Below are 20663 nucleotides of genomic sequence, written 5' to 3' on the forward strand. Positions count from 1 at the left end.
GCTAGATAAACTAGATTTATAATCCCAGTTCTACCGCCCAACCATTTGGAGCACCATTTTCCTCCCCCACAAAATCCCTAGCAGAATTGTTTTAAGGATTAAATGAGGTAAAGCTTCTGCTTCCGCAAATATCAGTTCTCTTTCCTGCTGGTAAATTCTCTTGCGTGCAGCTAGTGTGAACAATGGGAATCCGTTTTTAAGATTAAGATATTCCGGAAAGTATGTTTGAAACTGAGTATGAATGAGTAAAATATAAATCCCCCACATACACTATTGCTTATAAATTGATATAAATAAAATACTGAGAAGGCAGATCAGAAATAAAACTGTGGCTTTATTTCTAACTGTGGTTAAAGCTTGCCTGGGTGGATTCAAGGCTGTTCAAAAACCAATCCCATAAGGTGTTTTCCTATTACCAGTGTAAAGCCCTTCCCCACAACTTCTCATTCATGATGAAAATAACATCATGCCGAACAACAAATATCAAATTTTATTTAAGAACTGTACAAAAGCAAACCAAAAATTTCACCCATGCATTGTGATAATTACATTTAGATACCAACTTGACCAGGCTACAGAGTGCCCAGACATTTGGTTAAACATTATTCTGACTGTTTCTGTGAAGGGTGTTTTTGGATGAGATTAACATTTAAATTGGTAGAATGAGTAAAGCAGATTGCGCTCCCTAATGTGGGTGGGCCCCATCCAATCAGTTGAAGGCCTGAATAGAACCAAAAAGCAACCCTCCCCCTAGTATGAGAGAATTCTTCCTGCCTGATGGTCTTTAGCCTGGGACATCGACTTTTTTCCCTACCTTCAGGCTCGTATGGAAATACTGATTCTTCCTGGGTCTCAAGCTTGTCAACCTTCAAACTGGAATTACGCCACTGGTTCCCCTGCGTCTCCAGCTTGCTGACTAACCCTGTGGATCTAGGGACGTGCCAGCCTCCATAATCATGCGAGCCAATTCCTTATAATAAATCTCTTTATACATATAAATATAACAAATATATATTGCCCTGGAGGATCCTAACTATTACAAGCACTAACAGAGAGCACTTCTGACAGAAAGATCCAGTTTCTTTTGGGTAGAACTGTGTACTCATCTGCAAACTGAGATCAGCCAGTATTTCCACAAAGAGGCCAGATCACATATGTGGAATGACTTGAAAGTGAGTAGGCTTCTTTCTGCGATCCATGCCAAAAAATGAGGTTCATTATTTTAACCTCACACAGGAGCTACCAACTTCCTATTTGAAATCAATACTCTCACCTAAGAGGCTGTTTGCTAGACAACTAGTCACGTCTTCTAGGATAATGGTCTTGGGGGGAAAAAGGCCTCTACATTGGTGGTTAAAACTGCCACTTTTCTAGCTGGACTTCTCTAAATCCCAGGAGGAAATTTGAAAAGGCCAGGGTAACAGACAGATTCATCCGTGGCTGTCTTTCCAAGGCCACGCACAGCTGGGCTGCTGTGTTTGAAACTGTGCCTCCCAGCTCCCTGATTGTGCTCTTGAGGCTTTTCAGGATTATGGCTACCACATTTAAAATCCCTGCACCTAGTTAGCATCAATAGGTAAGTTAGCTTTGAAAATGTGTATACTAGCTCTGGATGTCAGGAAACTATACTGTAAACAAGCATCAAGGAAACAGAAACGGATGGCGTGTTTTACCCTTCCAGCTTCCCCACCCCATATTCCAGAAGAAAGAAGGAAGAGCGTGTGACCCAAAACATGTTTACTTTTAAAAAGCTGGCTTTGGTCTGCACTGAGAGAAGGAAAAAAGCCATTCTGGAGGGAACAAGAGAGAAGTCAGGGACTGGGCACCATAACTTCATGACTAAACGGTCAAGGGCAGGATGAGGCAGGGTGAAGTTCCTCTAAATAGCTCCTCGAGTAGAGAACCCCTGTATCTTGATGACGCACATTCACCATCATCACCTAAACCTAATCATCACCAAACCTTCATTTGGTTTTCAGGAATTCTTCCAGAGGAATGGGAGTTTTAAGTCCCCAGAAGGATGACAGAGTTTAGAACTGAGCCCTGAGTGAAAGGTGGTTTGAATCAAAACCACAAGGTCTAGAACTGGAGAAAGACAATGGGATGTTTCAGAATCAGGTGTTGGGCCAACAGCCTGAAATCCAGGGCAGGGTCCTGGACCATCGGGGGAGCAGGTAATGAGGTACAGCCCTAAAAAGAAGGAACCTTGAGCCCCTGTAGGGCTGGGGCAAGGTCAGTGGGCCAGGGCAGGATCATATCCCCAGGTGGGAAAAGCTCCGGTGCCTGAGGAGGGAGTAAGGAAGGGTCCACGTTCATGGCCACGTCTCCATTTGCATGGCCTTTTTCTTCTGACTTGCGGCCAGTTGGTGGCTCTGATTTCTGGAGTTCTGAGCAGATGACTAGAGGTGCTGTATTTTTCCCTCCATCATGAAGGCAAGGCTCAAAGAAAGGGCGAAGGGGGCCAGAGAAAGTGTGGGTGAAAGTAAAGATGTGGGATCTGCTGGTCACATTGTAGAAGGAAATGACGCCTGCTTCATAGTCCAGGAAAATCCCCACACACCGTGGGGGCTCCTTGAGGCGCAGGGTGGTCTGCGGGGATGTGAGAGCTTCATACTCCTGCTCGCTACTCTGGCGGACAAGCCAGTGTCCATTGGCGGGCGTGGCAGTGACCTTCCCCTTCCTGCTCACGGACTCACTACACACTCCCAGGGCCCATTTGGTCTTGTTTCCCACGTCCACCTCCCAGTAGTGACAGCCCATCGTGAAGTACTCAGCGCCCAGGACGCTGACGACAAAGTCAAATCTCTGGGGACCATCAGGTACAGGCTGCCTTCTGTCTCCAAGCTTCACACATCGCCGGTCCTCAGACAGGATGAGTTTGGGATGTGCTGTGTCTGGGTCCAGGGTCACTGCCACTGCAGAGAGTCACTGACAGGTGAGGCTGGGAAAGGCAAGGTCTTAGGGGATTTTTGGGTAGCTTTGGAGAGAAAGATAATCCCTAGGTCTGTGACCACTGTCATTGGCCTATTTGATCTCATGGTTCCCCCTCCCCTATATGTTCAGGAGCCAAAGAGAAACTGTCTTCCAGTCTCCTAGATCTGCTGGCAGTGTATTAAGTTGAAAGAGGAAAATGTATTTCATCTGTCTGTGAAGCTGCCTTAATCCTTAGGAAACACTGCCTTTGTCTTTAATGGTCCCAGGGAATCTAATGTATGATAATAAACATAGGCTTTGATGTTAGACCCAGTAGCCAGCTAGGATGTGTGAGTCCCAGCTCTGCCACTTGCTGGTTTTGTGACCTTGGGCTTGTTATTTATCTCCCAACTTCAGTTCCTTCCTCTGTAAAATGGGAGTAGGGGTTCCCATTTGTACAAATGTGTATAAATTTTGGGGCGCCTGGGTGGCTCAGTTGGTTAAGTGACTGCCTTCAGCTCAGGTCATGATCCTGGAGTCCCGGGATCGAGTCCCGCATGGGGTTTCCTGCTCAGCAGGGAGTCTGCTTCTCCCTCTGACCCTCTTCCCTCTAGTGCTTTCTCTCTCTCATTCTCTCTCTCTCTCAAATAAATAAATAAAATCTTTAAAAAAATGTTTATAAATTTGTACAAATTTGATGAGCTAATATAGGAGATGGTGCCTAGTTCACACAGTGAGTGTGTGATGCTTGGTAGTTAAAATCACTGCTTATAATTATCAGTTCTAAATGGTAATATAGAGAGAAGGATTCTTCTTTAAAATTGTGGATTACGAGGGTCACAGTGAGTCTCCCCCCTTCCCTACGTACAGAAAACAGGCTCTTCTTGGAGAGTGAACCCGTGAAATCTGTACTCAGTCAGGTGGTGGGAGTGAGCCAGACCGTGAGTGTCAGAAGGGTTTCTGAGCACCTTGGTTGGTGATCTGGTGTTCTCTCAAGTGCCAACTCATCAATTCTATTGTACCTGCCTGCCTGAAGGAAGCCATGTGAACAGAAGGGGGATGAGCAGCCAGAAAACTGATAAGCAAAGCAGTGAAAATAACAGTTCTCATTAAAATAACAGCAAAAAAACTGCCCACTACTTAGGAATAAAATGAAAAGAGATGTGCAAATCGTTTAGAATAAAAACTACGAAAGCTTTTTGTAGTTTGCACTGTGGGAGCATGGGCCTCACCCATTCTCTTCTCTGAGAATCTCAGTCAACACCCCCCCAAGAAAACTGATTTTTGAAGAAGGATGTGGCAAGTGTGTAGACAGAAATAGGAGCACTGGCTATTGGTCCAATTGTGGGTTAGGAAGGACTTCCCAAACTTGAAAGCATGGAAGAGACTACACAGGAAAAGACGAATAAACTTGACTACATAAAAACAAAACACTCATGCATTCAAAAAATACCATAAGGAAAGTAAAATGAAAATGAAAAAACTTGGAAAAATAAGTTGTGAAAAATATGAAAAGAACTAGTATACTTTATATAGAAAGAATCCTTACAAATCAAAAAGTACCCAGGACAGGACAGGAGCAGACAAGTCACAAAGATGATGCACAAATAACCAATAAACTTAAGATAAATCTCAAAAATCATAGAGAACCCATAAGAAGATCAACATGTTGGGCGCCTGGGTGGCTCAGTTGGTTGGGTGACTGCCTTCAGCTCAGGCCATGATCCTGGAGTCCCGAGATCGAGTCCCACATCAGGCTCCCTGCTCAGCAGGGAGTCTGCTTCTCCCTCTGACCCTCTTCCCTCTCGTGCTCTCTATCTCTCATTCTCTCTCTCTCAAATAAATAAATAAAATCTTAAAAAATAATAAAATAAAAAAATAAATAAATAAAAGAAGATCAACATGTATATTTATCAGTGTTCTTTAAGAGGGGAGACTTTCTAAATCTAAATGTGACCCCAAAAATCACAAAGATTTTTTTTAATTTGATAAGCAGATAAAGAGATTTGATTTTAAAAAGCTTTAAATGACAGTCTGCATTCCACAGGACCAGAGCTATGGGCTCTAACTTGTGGATGACCTGACTGGTGTAACTTACCGAAGTGCAGCCTCGCCCTCCTCCAGCCTGAAAGACATAAAGAGGTTGCTTGAATTACAGATAGAAAAATGGAGAACTCCTGGGGCATGGGGGCCAAGTGTGGGAAAAGTGTGCCTCACCTGAGTTCGCCGCAGCTCTTTTCAACTCTATACAAGAAGAAAGAAGGGGGTGAGCTATTGCTGGAAATACAGACCCAACAGGAGATCAGGTGGTACGGGAGTTAGAAGAGCATGGGACACTTACTCAGTTCACTCCGGAGTTTCTCTAAAGAATAAAAACAGTTGGACCAATCAGAACAAGGGCTTCTATGTGCCCGGAGCACTGCAGTCCCATCCCAACCACATTCCCACATCGAATCCTCAGTAGCAATACACTGAGCTTCCCCATGATGGGGCTTGCAACAGCAGTGGCTCCCAGCCATGGACCAGGGCTCTCTGGTGACATGGCAGAGGGTCAAACAATTCCTGTGTCCACCAGAATGTCCCAGCAGACCGAGTCAATGACACATCTTCTGCATATAGGTCATGACAATGTAAACATTTGTAGGATGTTGTGGGAGAAGAATAAAGTATAAGTTCATTTAAAACAATCACCCAATTTCCATTTGATTTCCTTAGGTATATTTTCTCAATGTAAAATAAAATAGACATGTCATCCGTGTCTGAAGATTTTTTTGGTTATCAAGAGGTTCTCATACGTGAAGTGGTGGAGAAACACTGCTCCACATATTCACTTTAATGAGGATCCATATGCTTTGGATCCCTCCTAAGGGAATGTCACGCCTAGGGAATATAAAGGGTCTCCCAGGTGGCTTCACCTATGGGAGGTGAGGGTTTCCTAGTCAGGCCTTTCCAGATAACAGCTCTATGGGAAAGAGGAACAGGGAATATTTGAGAAGAGAGGACTTTGAGAGCCAGTACATCTCCAACCCCCATGACGTCAAGTACCCTTGCCGCCCTCTTCTGCTGCAAGAAGTAAAACCGAGACACTCATCCTAAAGCAAAGACATCAGCAGAAGGAGGTTTGTGCCACGGATGAGGAGTGGAACTTACTGAGGGCTTTATGGAGCCTTCCTAAAAAAACAGAAAAAGGCACAAGTGAATAGACGGGACACAGGAAGGCTCATCACTCCATCCCCCCTGGTGGAAAGGGCGATGACCAGCCTGCGGACCCTAAAACCAGTCACATCTCTCAAAGTTTGGACTGGAGAACTTGCTGGTGCTGGTGCCACTTTCCTGATGACCCGAGTTGCCTGGAACTTTGGGTTCTCCTTTCTCTGCCCTCCCTTTCTGTCCGGCTCCTTTTCTGTGGTCCCTGTGAGTGTTTCTGTGTGTTTCTAACTGTGTGCTCATGCGTGTTTGTCTTGCTGCCCTTTAATAACCTACTGTTAGTAATAGCTATGCTGTAAGACTAGCTAAGGGCCTAGCATCAGCTCGTGGACATGGCTCTATTATTCTCGACAGTGACTCTCCTGAAGTCTTGCAGACCGACTGATACATTTGGAGATCCCAGGTTCGGGGACATAAGCTTTAGGCTTCTGGGGAGTACTGTACTTGTGGCTTTTCCAGAAAGGCCATCAGCCCACATTTTCTCCTAGCGCTGGCCCTGCCAGAGAATTAAAGTTATACATCTGAGTCCACAGCCATGCCCTGTGCTAAGGGCTGGGCATGTGTTAGGCATTGCACGCTCGGGCAGTGAAACCGAATATGATATGGTCCTTAAGGAACTTATGGTTTATTTTTATGATTCCCGTTATTAATAGCCTCCATTTGTTGTGTCCTGTTCTTATAATGAGGTGGGCACCGAATCCCCTCAACAATGTGAGGTGCCTATAATTAGTATCCTCATTTTCTAGAGTGGTGGGCTGAGGCTCAGAGGGACATGGAGATTTGCCCAGGTCATCCAGCTAATAAGTGGCCAGGGAGGCTGGATTCCAGCCCATGTCTGTCTGGCTCCCAGTCAGAGGACGGCCCCACTACACCACACTGTGCCTCCGCCCTTGGACAGAATAGCCATAGCGTCCCTGAGGTGTGCACGCCCACACTTTCACCACCTTGGAGGAGAGGAGATGCGGAAACCAGTGCAGATGGAGCCATTTTTGAGCCAGGGACTTGTCTTCCCAGCAAGACCTTCCAAGGGCAGAGCTCCCATTTTGGGAGTACCCTGGGTGTGTCTAACTTTTACTCACAGTGGCCCCGGGGCAAATACTCAATTAATGAAGATGAAAAATGGGAAGGGAAAGGGGTATCAGGCTTTGTAATAAGAAATTTTTAAGTTGTCTATTTTAATCCTGAAAATAATCAGGTGAAGGGTCTTACTGTCCCCATTTTACAGATGGGGTAACCAAAGCTCAGAGCAGTAAAGTGCCTTGTCCAAGGCCAGTAAGTGGCAGACGGGTGTCACTGATCCAGTCACTTTCTGTAGAGTCTGTGATCCTCCCATCATATCATACTCCCTCTCTCAATGCAAAAGTTGTATGGATTTTTGAGATGCTCATACACCCCATATGACCAAATTTTTTTGGTTCCTGTGAGTGTTATACCTTTTTAAATAGTATTTTTAAGTGATTGGTGGAAAGGCTGATGAAGGGAGCTGAGGACAATCCAGACCTATGAATATTGACCAAGGGCATCCCCTCACTATGGCCACCCTATAGCCCCTTGATATGGTAAAGTAAATTCTAATAATATTAGTGGAAGATGTGTGTGTGTGTGTGTGCGTGTGTGTGTGTGTGTGTGTGTAATGTATGTATGATAGACTGTCGGCATTCATGTAGAAGTAGAAAGAATATGTTCTTTGTTATTTGTTCCCTACTCTTTATTCTATACATATAATTACCTTTTTCTTTTGCGTGGTCTGAGAGAAGATTTTCTAGAGGAAGAAAAGTAAATGAGATTCTGTGCCATTACTTTGAGAGTCCCCAACTCCTACTGAGTTAACCCGCTCTTAAACTTCCCTATCTCCACCTCCCTGACCCAGACCCTCACCATCTCTCATCTGGATGACAGAAATGGTGCCCCCCACATCCTGTCTTCTTCCCTCTGGTCCCGTCTCAACACCGCAGCCAGAGAGAGCTTCTTGAAGCACAATTCTGGTCAGGATTGCCCTGTTCACTGCTTTACCACTGCTCCGAGAAGAAAAACCAAAAGCCTTCACATGATCTACAAGGCCTCCCCTGGCCTGACCCCTGCTAAGTCCACAGCCTCATCCCCTGTCAACTTTCGCCTCACTTCTGCACTGTGTGTCTTTTGCATATTGTTCTTTCTGCTGTGGAAGCTTTTCTGTTCCCGCTTCCTCCAAGCCTGCCTGTCTTCCAGATCAAACATCACTTCTTGTGGGGACTCCGCTCCTGTCCCTCAAGTTTGGTCAGTTGCTTCCTCCTGGTTGTGGCCTTTATGGCCCTTGGGGCTTCTCTCGTGGCCTTTGTGCACATTTAGTTGTGTAATTAATTCACGTAGGTATGCTTCCCTGACTAGACTGAAAGCTCCAAGAAGGCACAGACTGTGTCTGCTTTTACTCGCCATTGTGACCCAGCGTCTAGTATAGTCTGGGGCACTTAGTAGACAATTACTAATTGTTTGTTGAATGAATAAAAGCTCCCCCCATGTTAGATCTACAAGACTCCCACAGAATAGGATCAAGCAGTGAGTTCACATACAAAAATCACCGAACATACTGGAAGGCAAGCTCTGACAAGAGTCTGTGAAAATTGGAAAAGACAGGTATAGATGCCCCACCACCCTGGCAGCAAGGAAAGCAGATAGTGGGATGTTCAGGTATACAATTTAGATTAGTGGGCCCTGGGAGCAGAAAACGAACAAAACACAGTAACATCCCCACCCAGCTCAGGACACTTACCTACCTCCATCACCTGTTCATAGAGAAGCTTCTCTAGAAGACAGAGAGAGATATGGCAGCTCAGTTTAAGGAAGGGCTTTTTCTAACAGGCAGGGTTGTCCAAAGATGACCCAAGCTGCCCGAGTAGGACTTTGCTCCTTGTCACTGTGGGCGTGCGACTCTTTGAAAGGATTAGAGGGTCTTCAAACCATCAGATAGGGGAAGGAGTATTGGATTCTGTGACTTTCAGGGTCATTTGCAACCCTGCGATCCTGTGAAATTCAACTGTATTCATGGGGTTTTATCTCATGGATAGAATTGTGTTTCTTCATTAACTAGAAGGCTGGCATGATCAGTTATTTTTTAATTTATCAAAAGATAAGGATTCACAGCTCTGCCCAGGGGTTTTCTGCAGTTTCTCTGACCCTCTCTGCATTGGGAGTCCCCAAGCATGGCTCTACTAGTTCTCTCTCAGCCATTTTGCAGGGTCTCCAACCTATGGATAATTCATGTCCACGTCTACTTCCTCCCGGCCATTTCCTAGAGAAGCCTGTCCCACTTCTGACCAGCCGGGGCTCCCTTACCAATTAGTTACCTTTTGATCTTCTTTGCTTCCAGATGAGGTAAATGCCCACCATGATGAGAATCCCCAGGACAGGCAGGATCACAGCAAGAGCCACTGCTGAGGAGGAGATCCTCCCTGGAGACGGGGCTAAAACAGAAACGACCAATGGCCACCCTCAAAGAGACATTCGACAGCTTCTCCCATGCCAAGGACTCTGCTTCAGATGGCAGATGGCTCAAGCACATTCCAACTGTCTCTATCGGGTCTAGGGAGAGACCTCCAGCCAAGACTGGTGAGGGTCTTTGCTTCTCTCAGCAACTCCAACCCTGGATGACTCAGGGATGACTTTAAAGTGAGATATTCATTTCTTAGGAGTGGTTTTGATGGTCCTGCCTGAAGACAACGGGTGAAACTCCACTTTTGAACCACAACCTTGTCCTGCCCTATATGGAGCCATTATCTGGGGACTTTGGAGGATAAGAGGGGCTTCCTCAGGGATCATCTCTAGTCTTCTCATGAGCACCCACCTGTCTCCCCATCAAGTCCTCACACTGCTGTGAAACAAGTCAGTGAGTGACATCTTTGCCCTGAGCCCTACCAGCAGGGGCAGAACAATTTCTGTGGTGCTACATACAGCAGCAGACCTAAAGCCTGGGCAAGAAGAAAGGAGAAAGGAAAGAAGAAAAAAAAGAGCAGAAGAAGCTCTGTGACCAGTGGGAAGAGTCTCAGCTGGATGCGAGACTTCACTCAACGGTGTGTGACCCTGGGCAAGAGACTGAGCCTCCCCAAGCCTGGGTGACCATCTATAAAATAGAGAGGATATAATCCCTGTCCTGTTGGGTTGTTGGGAGATTTAAAGAGGTCAGGCAAGAAAAGCACTTAGCACTTGGTGAGAGGGCAGTGGCTGTAGTAAGGGAAGGGAGGGGGACAGAGAAAAAAGAAGGGATTCACAGAAGTCATGACCCCGTCTTATCTGGGACCCCCGGCCACAGTCTGTTTTTCTTGGCTCCAAAACCACGCTGCTCTGCCCCATGGCTCCGTGTTTCAAGGGTCTTTAAAAGATTCACACCCCTTGAAACTCTTAATTCTAATTCCAGAAATGCATTCTAAGAAAATAATCAGTATCACTTCCCAAAATATGTGCAAAGATGTTCACTGCACCATTTGTTATAATAGGAGGAAAAATGGGAAACCATCCAGATGTCCAGAAATAGGGCTTTGATTAATTTTATTATGCTATAACCACACAACGAAGTACTGGGTAGCCCTTAAAAATCATGTTGCAGAAGACTACTTAAGGGCATGGGCAGAAAATGCCCATGACATTGTAACTGAAGGGAAAAAGACCCAGCAGAATACATATATGCAAACACATGCACACTCAGAGATACAGACATACTAGAATGTCTTGAAAGAAATGCCCCCAAAGGTTAGCAGCGGTTCTAATTTATGACATAATAGGCCATTTTTGGTTTCTTTAAAACGTTCATCATTTTTTCAAGTTTGCTGCCACAAACGTGTTACTTTTAGAATTTAAAAATTCTTTATAAAGTTTCCGTTAAGGTAGGAGTTTTTGCCAAGGGCTTCAAGCCCGTTTACTGCCCTGGCTTTTACCTGCTATGAGCATGGCTGTGGTCTTCTCTTGGCCAAGGGCCAAATTGTGGACGGTGCAGGACACATTCCCCAGCGTGCTGTCCCTGATTCTGCTGGACACCGCTATCCGGAAGAGCCCAGCTTCCAGGACATGGGCATCCGACAGGGGTCGAAGCACCCTGCCTTGAGGGTCTCTCCACTCGGCCAAAGGCTGTGGAAACCATCCCGCCGACCTGCACACCAGCTGAATCCATCCAGCGTTGTAGCCTTTCACGTGGATGTAAGGGTCCGAGCCTAGAACTGGAGGGGGACAGGGAGCAGAGACGCCTGGCAGTGGGGGCACGGTCCCCGCGGGAGCCCCGGCCCCCCTCCCGCAGCCTCCCCCAGGTGGCGGGTCTGTTCATGGCACTCGCGTGCCTGCCCTCTCCCCACCCCCGTGCTCCTCCCAACCCGGTGAGAGAGTCTCTAGCTTCATCCTCACACCTTCACAAATCTGCCTCTAGGGTAACTGCATCCCACGATTCAGGTCTTGGGGGCACCTCTGTCCCCCCTTTGAAAATGACTAACCTGCCACCTGCAGGGTCACGGTGCCGTTTCGAGTCAGGTTTCCGATCTGGACCTCGCATTGGTACAGCCCTCGGTCCTCCAGCCGGACGTGGCGGATCTCCAGGGACACGCTCCCCTCTCGGGGGTCCCTCAGCAGCGCCGTCCGCCCCTTGTATTCCGGCATCACGCCTTCCTCCCGGTCCCTCCCGTCCCGGAACACGTGCACGACCTGGGAGCGGTCCGGGCTCGGGGACCGCAGCCACGTCACCACGGCGGGCACGGTGACCGGCCACAGGGCGAGCGGGCAGAGCAGCTGGGCTGTGCCCCCTAGCGGGGCCAGGTGGTAGTCGTCGGCGTCCCCTGTGCGGTGTGGACAGAAAAGGGACAAGGGCGTCTGGGAGGGACGGGAGAACAGGAGCTGGGCGGCGGATGAAAGGGATGTCTTGGCGAAGGGCAGGGCCTGGGGAGGGCATTGGAAAGGACTGGGCGTGGGGTGGAGAACAGAATGCGCGCAAAAAATAAGGCCCTCTTGTTCTTGGGACTCCTCCAGCCGACTTCCCAGGCAGGGAAAGAGGTTCACCAACTCCTACCTGACAAGGGCGCCGGCAGCCGGAGGAACACGAGTGCCACGAGGCAGCCAGAGAGCCAGGAGCCAGAGGAACTTGCCATCTCCCTTCGAACTATGCAAGGACAGATGCAAGGAGACACCAGAAGGGGCTGGTGAGCTTGATGTGGGCGAGCGGACAATGTAAGGAGGTGGGGTGCAGATGCAGGCTGCTCAGCAAGCGCTCTGCAATCACACAGCCCAGGGTTGGAATCCCAGCTCTGCTACTTACCTCCGTGTCAACTTACAACTTAACTTCTCTGGGTAACCTTGTGACTGAGACTCTGTTTCTCTGTCTTCAAAATGAGTATAATGACTGTGCCTCCTGGCAGGATTATTGTGAGGATTGAAGGAGGGAAGTTCTCAACGTGGAGGCTGGTGTCAGGGGTGTCTACAAATGCCATGAGTGAGGACCATGGTGACACGGAGGGTGAGGCACTGAGTGTGATTTGGAAGGCTTAGGGCTTCCGTCTGCAGGAACAAGAACTTGCACCCAGGACTAAACAGGTGCACACCAGAATACTGGCTTCTTTTAGCATTTAGTGTCCCAAGCCAGCCCTGGAAAGGGCCTGTTGCTAGCCCATCTTCCACCCACAGTGGATTCAAGTCTCGGCTCCACTCACGTACTAGCTCCGTGGCCCTGGGAACATTGCTTAATATCTGTGGGCCTCCAGTGCTTAATCTATAAAGGTGGAAACTTTTTCCCAGGTTCAAGGAGACAATGCATGGAAAGCTCTTGCCACAAATGCCTCGCAGAACAAGTGCTCAATAAATGTGCTATAGTCGGTATTACTAAATCACCTAGCGCATGAACCACAAGCACACCCCAAAGGATTCCCTACTAGAAAATTCTCTCCCCACCTGCTTGCTACTGCCAGAAATCCCTTTAGTAGGAAACAAATCTTTTGGGACACCTGGATGGCTCAGTTGGTTGAGCATCTACCTTCGGCTCAGGTCATGATCCCAGGGTCCTGGAACCAAGTCCCGCATCGGGCTCCCTGCTCGGTGGGGAGCCTGCTTCTCCCTCTGCCTGCCGCTCCCCCTGCTTGTACTCTCTCTCTCTCTCTCTCTCTAAAAAAAAAAAAATCTAAAAAAAAAAAAAAGAAACAAATCTTTCATGCCACAACTGGGGTTGAAGTTTAAATGTAAAAACACTGGAGGAAGTGGGGCAGCTGGATGGCACAGTCGGTTAAGCATCAGACTCTTGGTTTCAGCTCAGGTCATGATCTCACGGTTGTGAGATCGAGCCCCTCGCCGAGCCCCTCACTGGGCATGGAGCCTGCTTGAGATTCTCTCTCTCCCTCTTCCTCTCCCTCTGTCTGTCCCCCTAGCCCCAGTCGTGCTCTCGCTCTCTAAAAAAACAAACAAAAAACTCCCGGAAGACATAATGTCTCTTGAATTCTCCCCAAGATTTCAAATCCTTTTCAAAGAGGAGGGTTTTTTGTAGAAGTCATCAGGCCAGGCCCCTGAAGCTCTTGGAATAGGGCAAAACAGGACTTGGTGGGGTGGGGCCGTCAAAGGGAGGTTGGGAAACTGGACTTAAACTTTGAACAAATTTCCATTTCTGTTTCTTTCATGGCAAACAGCACACTGCTTTAGGGTTGTTTTTGTTTTGCTTTTGTTTTTCAATCATGATGCATGTAACATCCATCTCTAATCCCCTGGGGTTGCAATTGGCAACACAAGATCAGGACACAGTGTGATTAGGATTACAGTTAGGACTTTTTTTTTTTCCTCTACCCCACCCATTTTCCCACAGGTTACCAGCTACTGGAAAATTGAACAAGAGAAGTTCGGTAAGGGAGAAAATCTCTCTGCCTTATCAATTATCATCCAAGGTGGGGCATCTGGGTGGCTGAGTTGGTTAAGCGGCTGCCTTCGGCTCAGGTCATGATCCCAGGGTCCTGGGATCGAACCCCGCATCGGGCTCCCTGCTCCGCGGGAAGCCTGCTTCTCCCTCTCCTCCCCTACTCATGCTCTCTGTCTCTCTCTCAAATAAGTAATTGAAATCTTAAAAAAAAAATTATCATCCAAAGTGGAAATAAGTAGGGCCTGGGATCCCCAGGAGTTACTCCAATCCCTAAAACCCTCAAATAGAAGGTGCTTTTGTAACACCCCTTGAATAGACGTGCCCAGAGTGACACAGAGCTCCACGCTGAATCAAGGCTGCTTGAAGTCAAGTAAGAGGAGACCCCCACAGCCCCATCTTCTGAGATTCAGATAGATTATTAAGTGATTAAGAGGATGGGCTCTAGAGTCAGCTTGGGTTCCAGCCCTGGCTTTGCCATTACCTGGCTGTGTGACCTTAGACAGGTTAGTTAGTTAGTTAGTTAGTTAGTTAGTTTTTCCAAGTCTCCTCTCAATTTACACCTGAAAGGAAGCTAATAATAGTACCTATCTCATAGCTAGGGCTATAGTAAGGATTCACAGAAAATACATGTGAAATCATTTGCACCAGATTCTAAAAATAAAAAAGCAAATGAAGTCCTTCCAGCATACTGTTCACTCTGTAAGAGGGCAGCTGAGGTGGCTTGAGGAGGGGAGTCTCCCTGAAGCACATTACCAAGTTACTGATGAACAGAAAGCAGCTGTAGGAGCAGACTAACCCCGGGGAGGATGACATCAGTAGGACATTCACACTCTAGTCAAAAAGAGAAATGCAAATTAAGACCACAGTTAGATATGTTTTGTCTTCCTTTCAAATTATCTAATATTAAAAAAAAAATCCCCAGAATTATCACACATGTGGGCAAGCCAACTCTCTTGTTCATTGCAAAACAACTGTCACAAAGATAATTTAGCCATAAGTATCAAATGATGTGTAAATATGCAAAATTTTAACCCAGTAATTTTACTTCCAGAAAAGAATCCTATAGGAATCAGTAAGGATGTGCATAAGGATTTAACTGGTGAGCATGCTCATCACAAAGTTATTTTTGAAAAGGAAAAACTGAAAGAAACCCAAAAGTCCTTTAAAATGAAAATAGTGAACTATTTATGATACATTCTTGCAATGAAATACTATGCAGCATTTCATAATCATGCCATAGAACAATCTTTAATAGCCCCGGGAAATTTTTACTATAATCCAAACCAATAACTTTAAATACAACATGCATAGTATGATACCATTTAGGGAGAAGGTGCTTAGGAAAAAAAGGCAAGAATGTAGATACTAAAAAATGACTACTTCTGGGGGGTGGCAGTGAGGATTAAAGGTGACCTTATTTCCTCTATATTTTCCAAATTTTCTACCTTGAATACCTATAACTCTGATGATCACAAAACAAACACAGTGAATATTAAAAGACAGAGGAGGAAGATGACCAGGAAGCAAGGAGAAGGAGGAGAAACAGAGTAAACTTTGAGCAAAGGCACAGACAGCCCAGGAAGGCAAAGAAGCCCAGCTGGAAGTGCCCCGCCCACCCCCCCCCCCCCCCCCCCCCCCCCCCCCCCCGGCGTCCACAGCCAGAAGCTGCAGCCATAGCTGCTCAGCCAGCCCTATTCTCAGAGCTTGGAATGGAAAATTAACAAGTTCTCAGTTAACATATATCGATATTATAATAATCAACATTATATTAATGTAGGATTGAATTAACACTAAATCATAAATATGTTTTTGAATTGCTAATATTGTTCTATATTAACAGTAGCTCCCGTTTCCTATACCTATAGGTACTCTACATATATTATCTTTGGTCTTGACAATAACCCTGAAAAGTAGAAATTACTTTCCTTATTTTACACTTGGAATAAGAAAGGCAATCATGCACACACCAGGGTATTATGCAAGCAAACTGACAGGATCCTTTCTGGAAGTAAGTAGAATGTAAAACGTGGATAAATAGATGAAGGAATGAATGAAGGCATACACCTGCAGCATGAGATACAAAAGGGGCAAATGACTTCCTCACTTTTCAGAGTGATTATCATGGAATTCCTTTATGAAGAAAGTCCTCGTAATAAATATAAAATATGATTTCACTTCCTAAAGTTCAATATACATACACAATTCGAGGACCATTGATATCTTAACAACATGGAGTGTTTTGGCCAATGAGTATGGCTTATCTCCCCACTTATTCTCATCTTCTTTCATTTCTCTTAGCAGTATCTTATAGTTCTCAGTGTATAAATCTTACATATCTTTTGTCAGCTTCATTCCTAAATATTTAATATTTGATGCTATTGTAAATGGTATTGTTATTAATTTTAATTTCTGATTTTTCCTTACTAGCATATAAAAACATGGTTGATTTTTGTATATTGGTTTTATATCCATGATCTTGCTAAATTCACTTGTTAGTTCTAGGAGTTTTTCCGTAGCTTCCATAGGACTTTCTACATAGGTGATCACATCATCTGTGAATAAAGAAAGTCTTACTTCTTCCTCCGTAATCTGGAGGTCTTTATTTCCTTATCTTGCCTTATTGCATGGTTCCTTGCCTTGTTCCTGATACTAGCAGAAAACATTCCTTCTTCACCATTGGGTGTAATACAAGCTTTTCATAGATGCCCTGTATTAAATCAAGCAAATTCCCTTCCATTCCTAGTTTACTGAGAGTTTTTATCAGGAATGGATGTTAAATTTTGTCAAATGACATTTTTGTATCTATTGTGCTGATCAGATAACTTTTAATTTTTAGTTTGTTTAACATAGTAAATACATTGGTTGATTTTTTAAATATTAAACAACCTTGTATTCTGGGGATGAACCCCAGTCAATCATGATGTAGTATCCTTTTTCTATATCTTTGGATAAAATTTTTTAAAATGCTAAGAATTTTCACCTCTAGATCATGAAAGATAGGGTCAGTATTTCTCTTGTAATACCTTTCTCTGATTTTGGTAATTAAGAGTAATGCTGTTGACATAGAATAAGATGAGAAGTATTCTCTGCTCTTCAATTTTCTAAAAGAGTTTATGCAGCACTGATATTATTTCTTCCTCAAATGTTTGATGGAAATCACTCCTGAAGCCATCTGAGCCTGGAGTGTTTTTTATGAGAAGGTTTGTAACTACACATTCAATGTCTTTAATAAACATAGGGTAACTCAGATTATCCACTCCTTCTTGAGAGAGTTTGGTAGTTTGGGTCTTTCAAGAATTTGCTTCATCTGGGGCACCTGGGTGGCTCAGTCGTTAAGCGTCTGACTTCAGCTCAGGTCATGATCCCAGGGTCCTGGGATCAAGCCCGGCATCGGGTCCTGGGATCAAGCCCGGCATCAGGCTCCCTGCTCAGTGGGAAGCCTGCTTCTCCCTCTCCCACTCCCCCTGCTTGTGTTCCCTCTCTTGCTGTCTCTCTCTCTCTGTCAAATAAATAAATAAAATCTTAAAAAAAAATCTGCTTCATTAATTAATTAATGTAGTGATGTCACCTCTCTCATTCCTGACATTGGTAATTTGTGTCTCTTTTTTCTTGAATAGTCTGGCTAGAGCTTTATCATTTTTATTGATCTTCTCAAAGAACCAGCTCTTGATTTCATTGATTTTCTCTAATGTTTCTCTGGTTTCTACTATATCAGTTTCTGCTCAGGATTGTTATTACTTCCTTTCTTCTGCTTCCTTTGGGTTTATCTTTTTCTTGTTGCTTAGGTCATTGATTTGAGATCTTTTCTAATATAGTCATGTAGTACTATAAATTTCTCCCTAGCTTTTGCTTTAGTGACATCCCACAAATTTTGATATGTGGTGGTTTTTATTTTCATTATGTTCACCAAAATACTTTCTAATTTCCCTTTTGATTTCTTCTTTGACCTATGGGTTATTCAGAGTGTGTTATCTCGTTTCTAAATATTTGGGAACTTTCAAGATGCCTTTCTGTTATTAATTTCTTGTTCTTAGGGATTATTTATTTGAGAGAGAGAGAGAGAGAGAGAGCACGTACATGACAAGAAAGGTGAGCAGGGGCGGGGGTCGGGGAGAGAATCTTCAAGCAGACTTCCCACTGAGCACGGAGCCAGACCCGGGGCTCAATCCCACAACCCATGAGATCATGACCTGAGTTGAAACCAAGAGTTGGGCGCTCAACCAGCTGAGCTACCCAGGTGCCCCTCTGTTATTAATTTTGAATTTAATTCCATCATGGGCAAAAAACATACACTGTACAATTTGAATCCTTTTAAACTTACTGACTTGTTTCATGTGCTAGCATATGGTCTATTTTGGTAAATGTTTCACGCGTCTTTTTTAAAAAATGTGTATTCTTTTGTTGGGTAGAGTGTGACTAGTGTGATGTAAGATCTTAGCTTTTTTATTAAAGATGTGAATTTCATTCATAATCTCATCTGAAAAGAACATTTCAGCCATTTAAAAAAAAGTTTTTGGGGGGGAGTCTGGGTGGCTCATGCTGTTAAGCATCTGGCTTCAGCTCAGGTCATGATCCTGGGGTCCTGGGATCGAACCCCACACAGGGCTCCCTGCTCAGTGGGGAGCCTGCTTCTCTCTGCCTCCGCCTGCCACTCCCCTTGCTTGTGCTCTCTCTCTGTCTCTCAAATAAATAAATAAAATCTTTTTTTAAGAAAGTTTTTACTAAATAAAATGCATTGCTTTCTCTCTCCTACTTATTGTAGAAAATCTGGAAATTACCCCAAAAAATGGCTAAAAATGTTTAAATCATTTGTAATCCCTCCACCCAGAGACATGTTTCTTCAAATATTTTTTCAGTGCATGTGTGTAACTTTTTTAAAAAATTGGACCACACTGTATGTACTGTTGATACCTGACATTTTCCCTAAGCACTACATTATGTACATTTCCCCATACCATCAAATATTCTTTTAATGACTAAAGTGTTCCATCATGGATATCAGAGGATTTTTAAAATAATTCTATACTGTAGGATATTTAGGTTTTCTGACACATTGCTATTATAAGCATTACTACAGTTGGTAATGCATTGAGGGCCAGAGTTAGAAGTCTTAGCCCTAATCTTGGTTTAGTCCCTAACTAACTATTAACTCTGTAACTTTAAGCAAGTCCCTTAAACTCTTAGGCTTTGGGTTTCCCATCTTTAAAATAGAGAGACTTTTATTTTTATTTTTATTTTTTTTAAAGATTTTATTTATTTGGCAGAGAGATAGAGAGCACAAGTAGGCAGAGAGGCAGGCAGAGAGAGAGGGAGAAGCAGGCTCCCCGCTGAGCAGGGAGCCCGATGCGGGGCTCGATCCCAGGACCCTGGGATTATGACCTGAGCCGAAGGCAGCTGCTTAACCAACTGAGCCACCCAGGTGCCCCAAAATAGAGAGACTTTTAATGTGCGCTGCCAAATTGCCTTCTAGAAAGGTCAGATTAATTTATCGAAGTTAGGAAATTGCTTATTTCTCACAACCTTGCTGTCACAGGGTTTTATGTTTTTAAAAAATCTTTGTCATTTTAATGAGTAACAAAATGGCATCTCTTTTAAAAGAATTAATGGTGTTTTATTTTAAGTTATTTTTTTTGATTACTTATTTGTTATTTGGACTTTGTCAATTACCTGTCTAAATACTTTGTCCATTTTTTTTATGTGGGCATTTGTCTCTTTAATGGTTTGCAAAATTATTCATACAGTAACAATTTTTTTCCACTATACATGTTGGAAACATCTTGTCCCCAGGCACTCATTTACATTTAGGTTTTAAAGAGTTTAATTTCAAAACTTTTAACACACAATGGAAGTTCCCTTGACAACATCAAGCAGGCTAAGAAGACCCTGAAAATCTACAAATGATCCGTCTAAATGCACACAGCACAGGACCTGGCTAATAATAAGGGCTAAATAGATGATACCTGTAATAATTAATAATGATAACAATAATACTTCAATGAGAGTCTTTCGTCAAAACCTATCCAGCCCCCTTGTCACTCATCCTTTTGTGCTCATTGCTCCTTCCCCCATTTCGTCCTCTAAAATGTGAGTGACGACAAAGGGGATGGTTTCTCCAACGAACTTGAGGATCTTGAGAAAGCTGGAGGACTAAAAAGAATGAAGAGAAGAGAGAGGGAGAAGGACTTACCACCTTTGGAATCGAGGGCCCTTTGTTCCTCACCAGCAGAGCTGGACTCTCCAAGCTGGGAACGCTCCCTCCGTCCATTCAGGGAGATGAGGCATCAGGAAGGAAAATCAGGAAGGCTACGGAGGTGAGCCTGGCAAGAATTCACATTTTTATTGGAAGCCCGAAGAAGCCCGAAGCCAGGGGCTCCCCCTGTCCCACACACTTCTCTCTAGCTGTCTCCTACACACCAACAAGCCACACCCTGCCTGTCTGCTCCTGATAAAGGAACAGAGCAAAGAGGAGGCTCCCTAAAAGCGAGGGAAGCCCCCCCAGTGCTACCCGGTGTAAGGGACCTTTGCCCCCTTTCCCTCCCAAGCTAACTGCGTAGGTAGTGGTTCCCTTCAAGATATTTCAATCCTATCACACTCTTTCTGACAAGCTTGCTCCCCTTTACTTCCCATATTAGAGTAAAATTGAAGTTTGGTTTCAAAGACACCCACCAATTAGCTGCCTTCTTTAACCCACTACCTT

General features: G+C 44.7%; 1 protein-coding gene across 5 annotated transcripts; it reads right to left on the reverse strand.

Moving 5' to 3' along the window:
- Positions 1 to 407: 407 nt before the first annotated feature.
- Positions 408 to 20364, reverse strand: ERMAP (erythroblast membrane associated protein (Scianna blood group)). Of its 5 annotated transcripts, none has more exons than XM_073902775.1 (13): positions 20157 to 20364; positions 12405 to 12627; positions 12143 to 12232; positions 11574 to 11912; positions 11028 to 11306; positions 9444 to 9560; positions 8870 to 8902; positions 7850 to 7882; positions 6064 to 6084; positions 5255 to 5275; positions 5131 to 5157; positions 5012 to 5038; positions 408 to 2915 (listed from the first exon to the last, which is right to left on the reverse strand). In XM_073902775.1, exons 3-13 carry the CDS (start codon positions 12219 to 12221, stop codon positions 2191 to 2193), a joined length of 1701 nt encoding a protein of 566 aa, XP_073758876.1. In that variant the 5' UTR covers positions 12222 to 12232; positions 12405 to 12627; positions 20157 to 20364; the 3' UTR covers positions 408 to 2190. The 5 variants fall into 5 exon arrangements, with proteins under 5 accessions (XP_073758876.1, XP_025712892.1, XP_025712895.1 ...); XM_025857107.2 differs by having other exon boundaries at positions 12389 to 12627; XM_025857110.2 differs by lacking the exon at positions 12405 to 12627.
- Between the last annotated feature and the right edge of the window lie 299 nt (positions 20365 to 20663).

The sequence above is a fragment of the Callorhinus ursinus genome, unplaced genomic scaffold, assembly GCF_003265705.2.
Source record: "Callorhinus ursinus isolate GAN/ISIS: 27379988/994484 unplaced genomic scaffold, GSC_fseal_2.0 scaffold18, whole genome shotgun sequence".
In the NCBI taxonomy this organism is placed as follows: domain Eukaryota; kingdom Metazoa; phylum Chordata; class Mammalia; order Carnivora; family Otariidae; genus Callorhinus; species Callorhinus ursinus.

Excerpts from the sequence above, each read along its gene's own strand:
- ERMAP (XM_025857110.2), bottom strand. The coding sequence starts at position 12,221 with ATGGCAAGTTCCTCTGGCTCCTGGCTCTCTGGCTGCCTCGTGGCACTC. Across the intron at positions 11,913-12,142 it reads GCTGCCGGCGCCCTTGTCAG|GGGACGCCGACGACTACCAC; the intron begins GTAGGAGTTGGT and ends CACACCGCACAG. Across the intron at positions 5,039-5,130 it reads AAGAGCTGCGGCGAACTCAG|GCTGGAGGAGGGCGAGGCTG; the intron begins GTGAGGCACACT and ends TATGTCTTTCAG.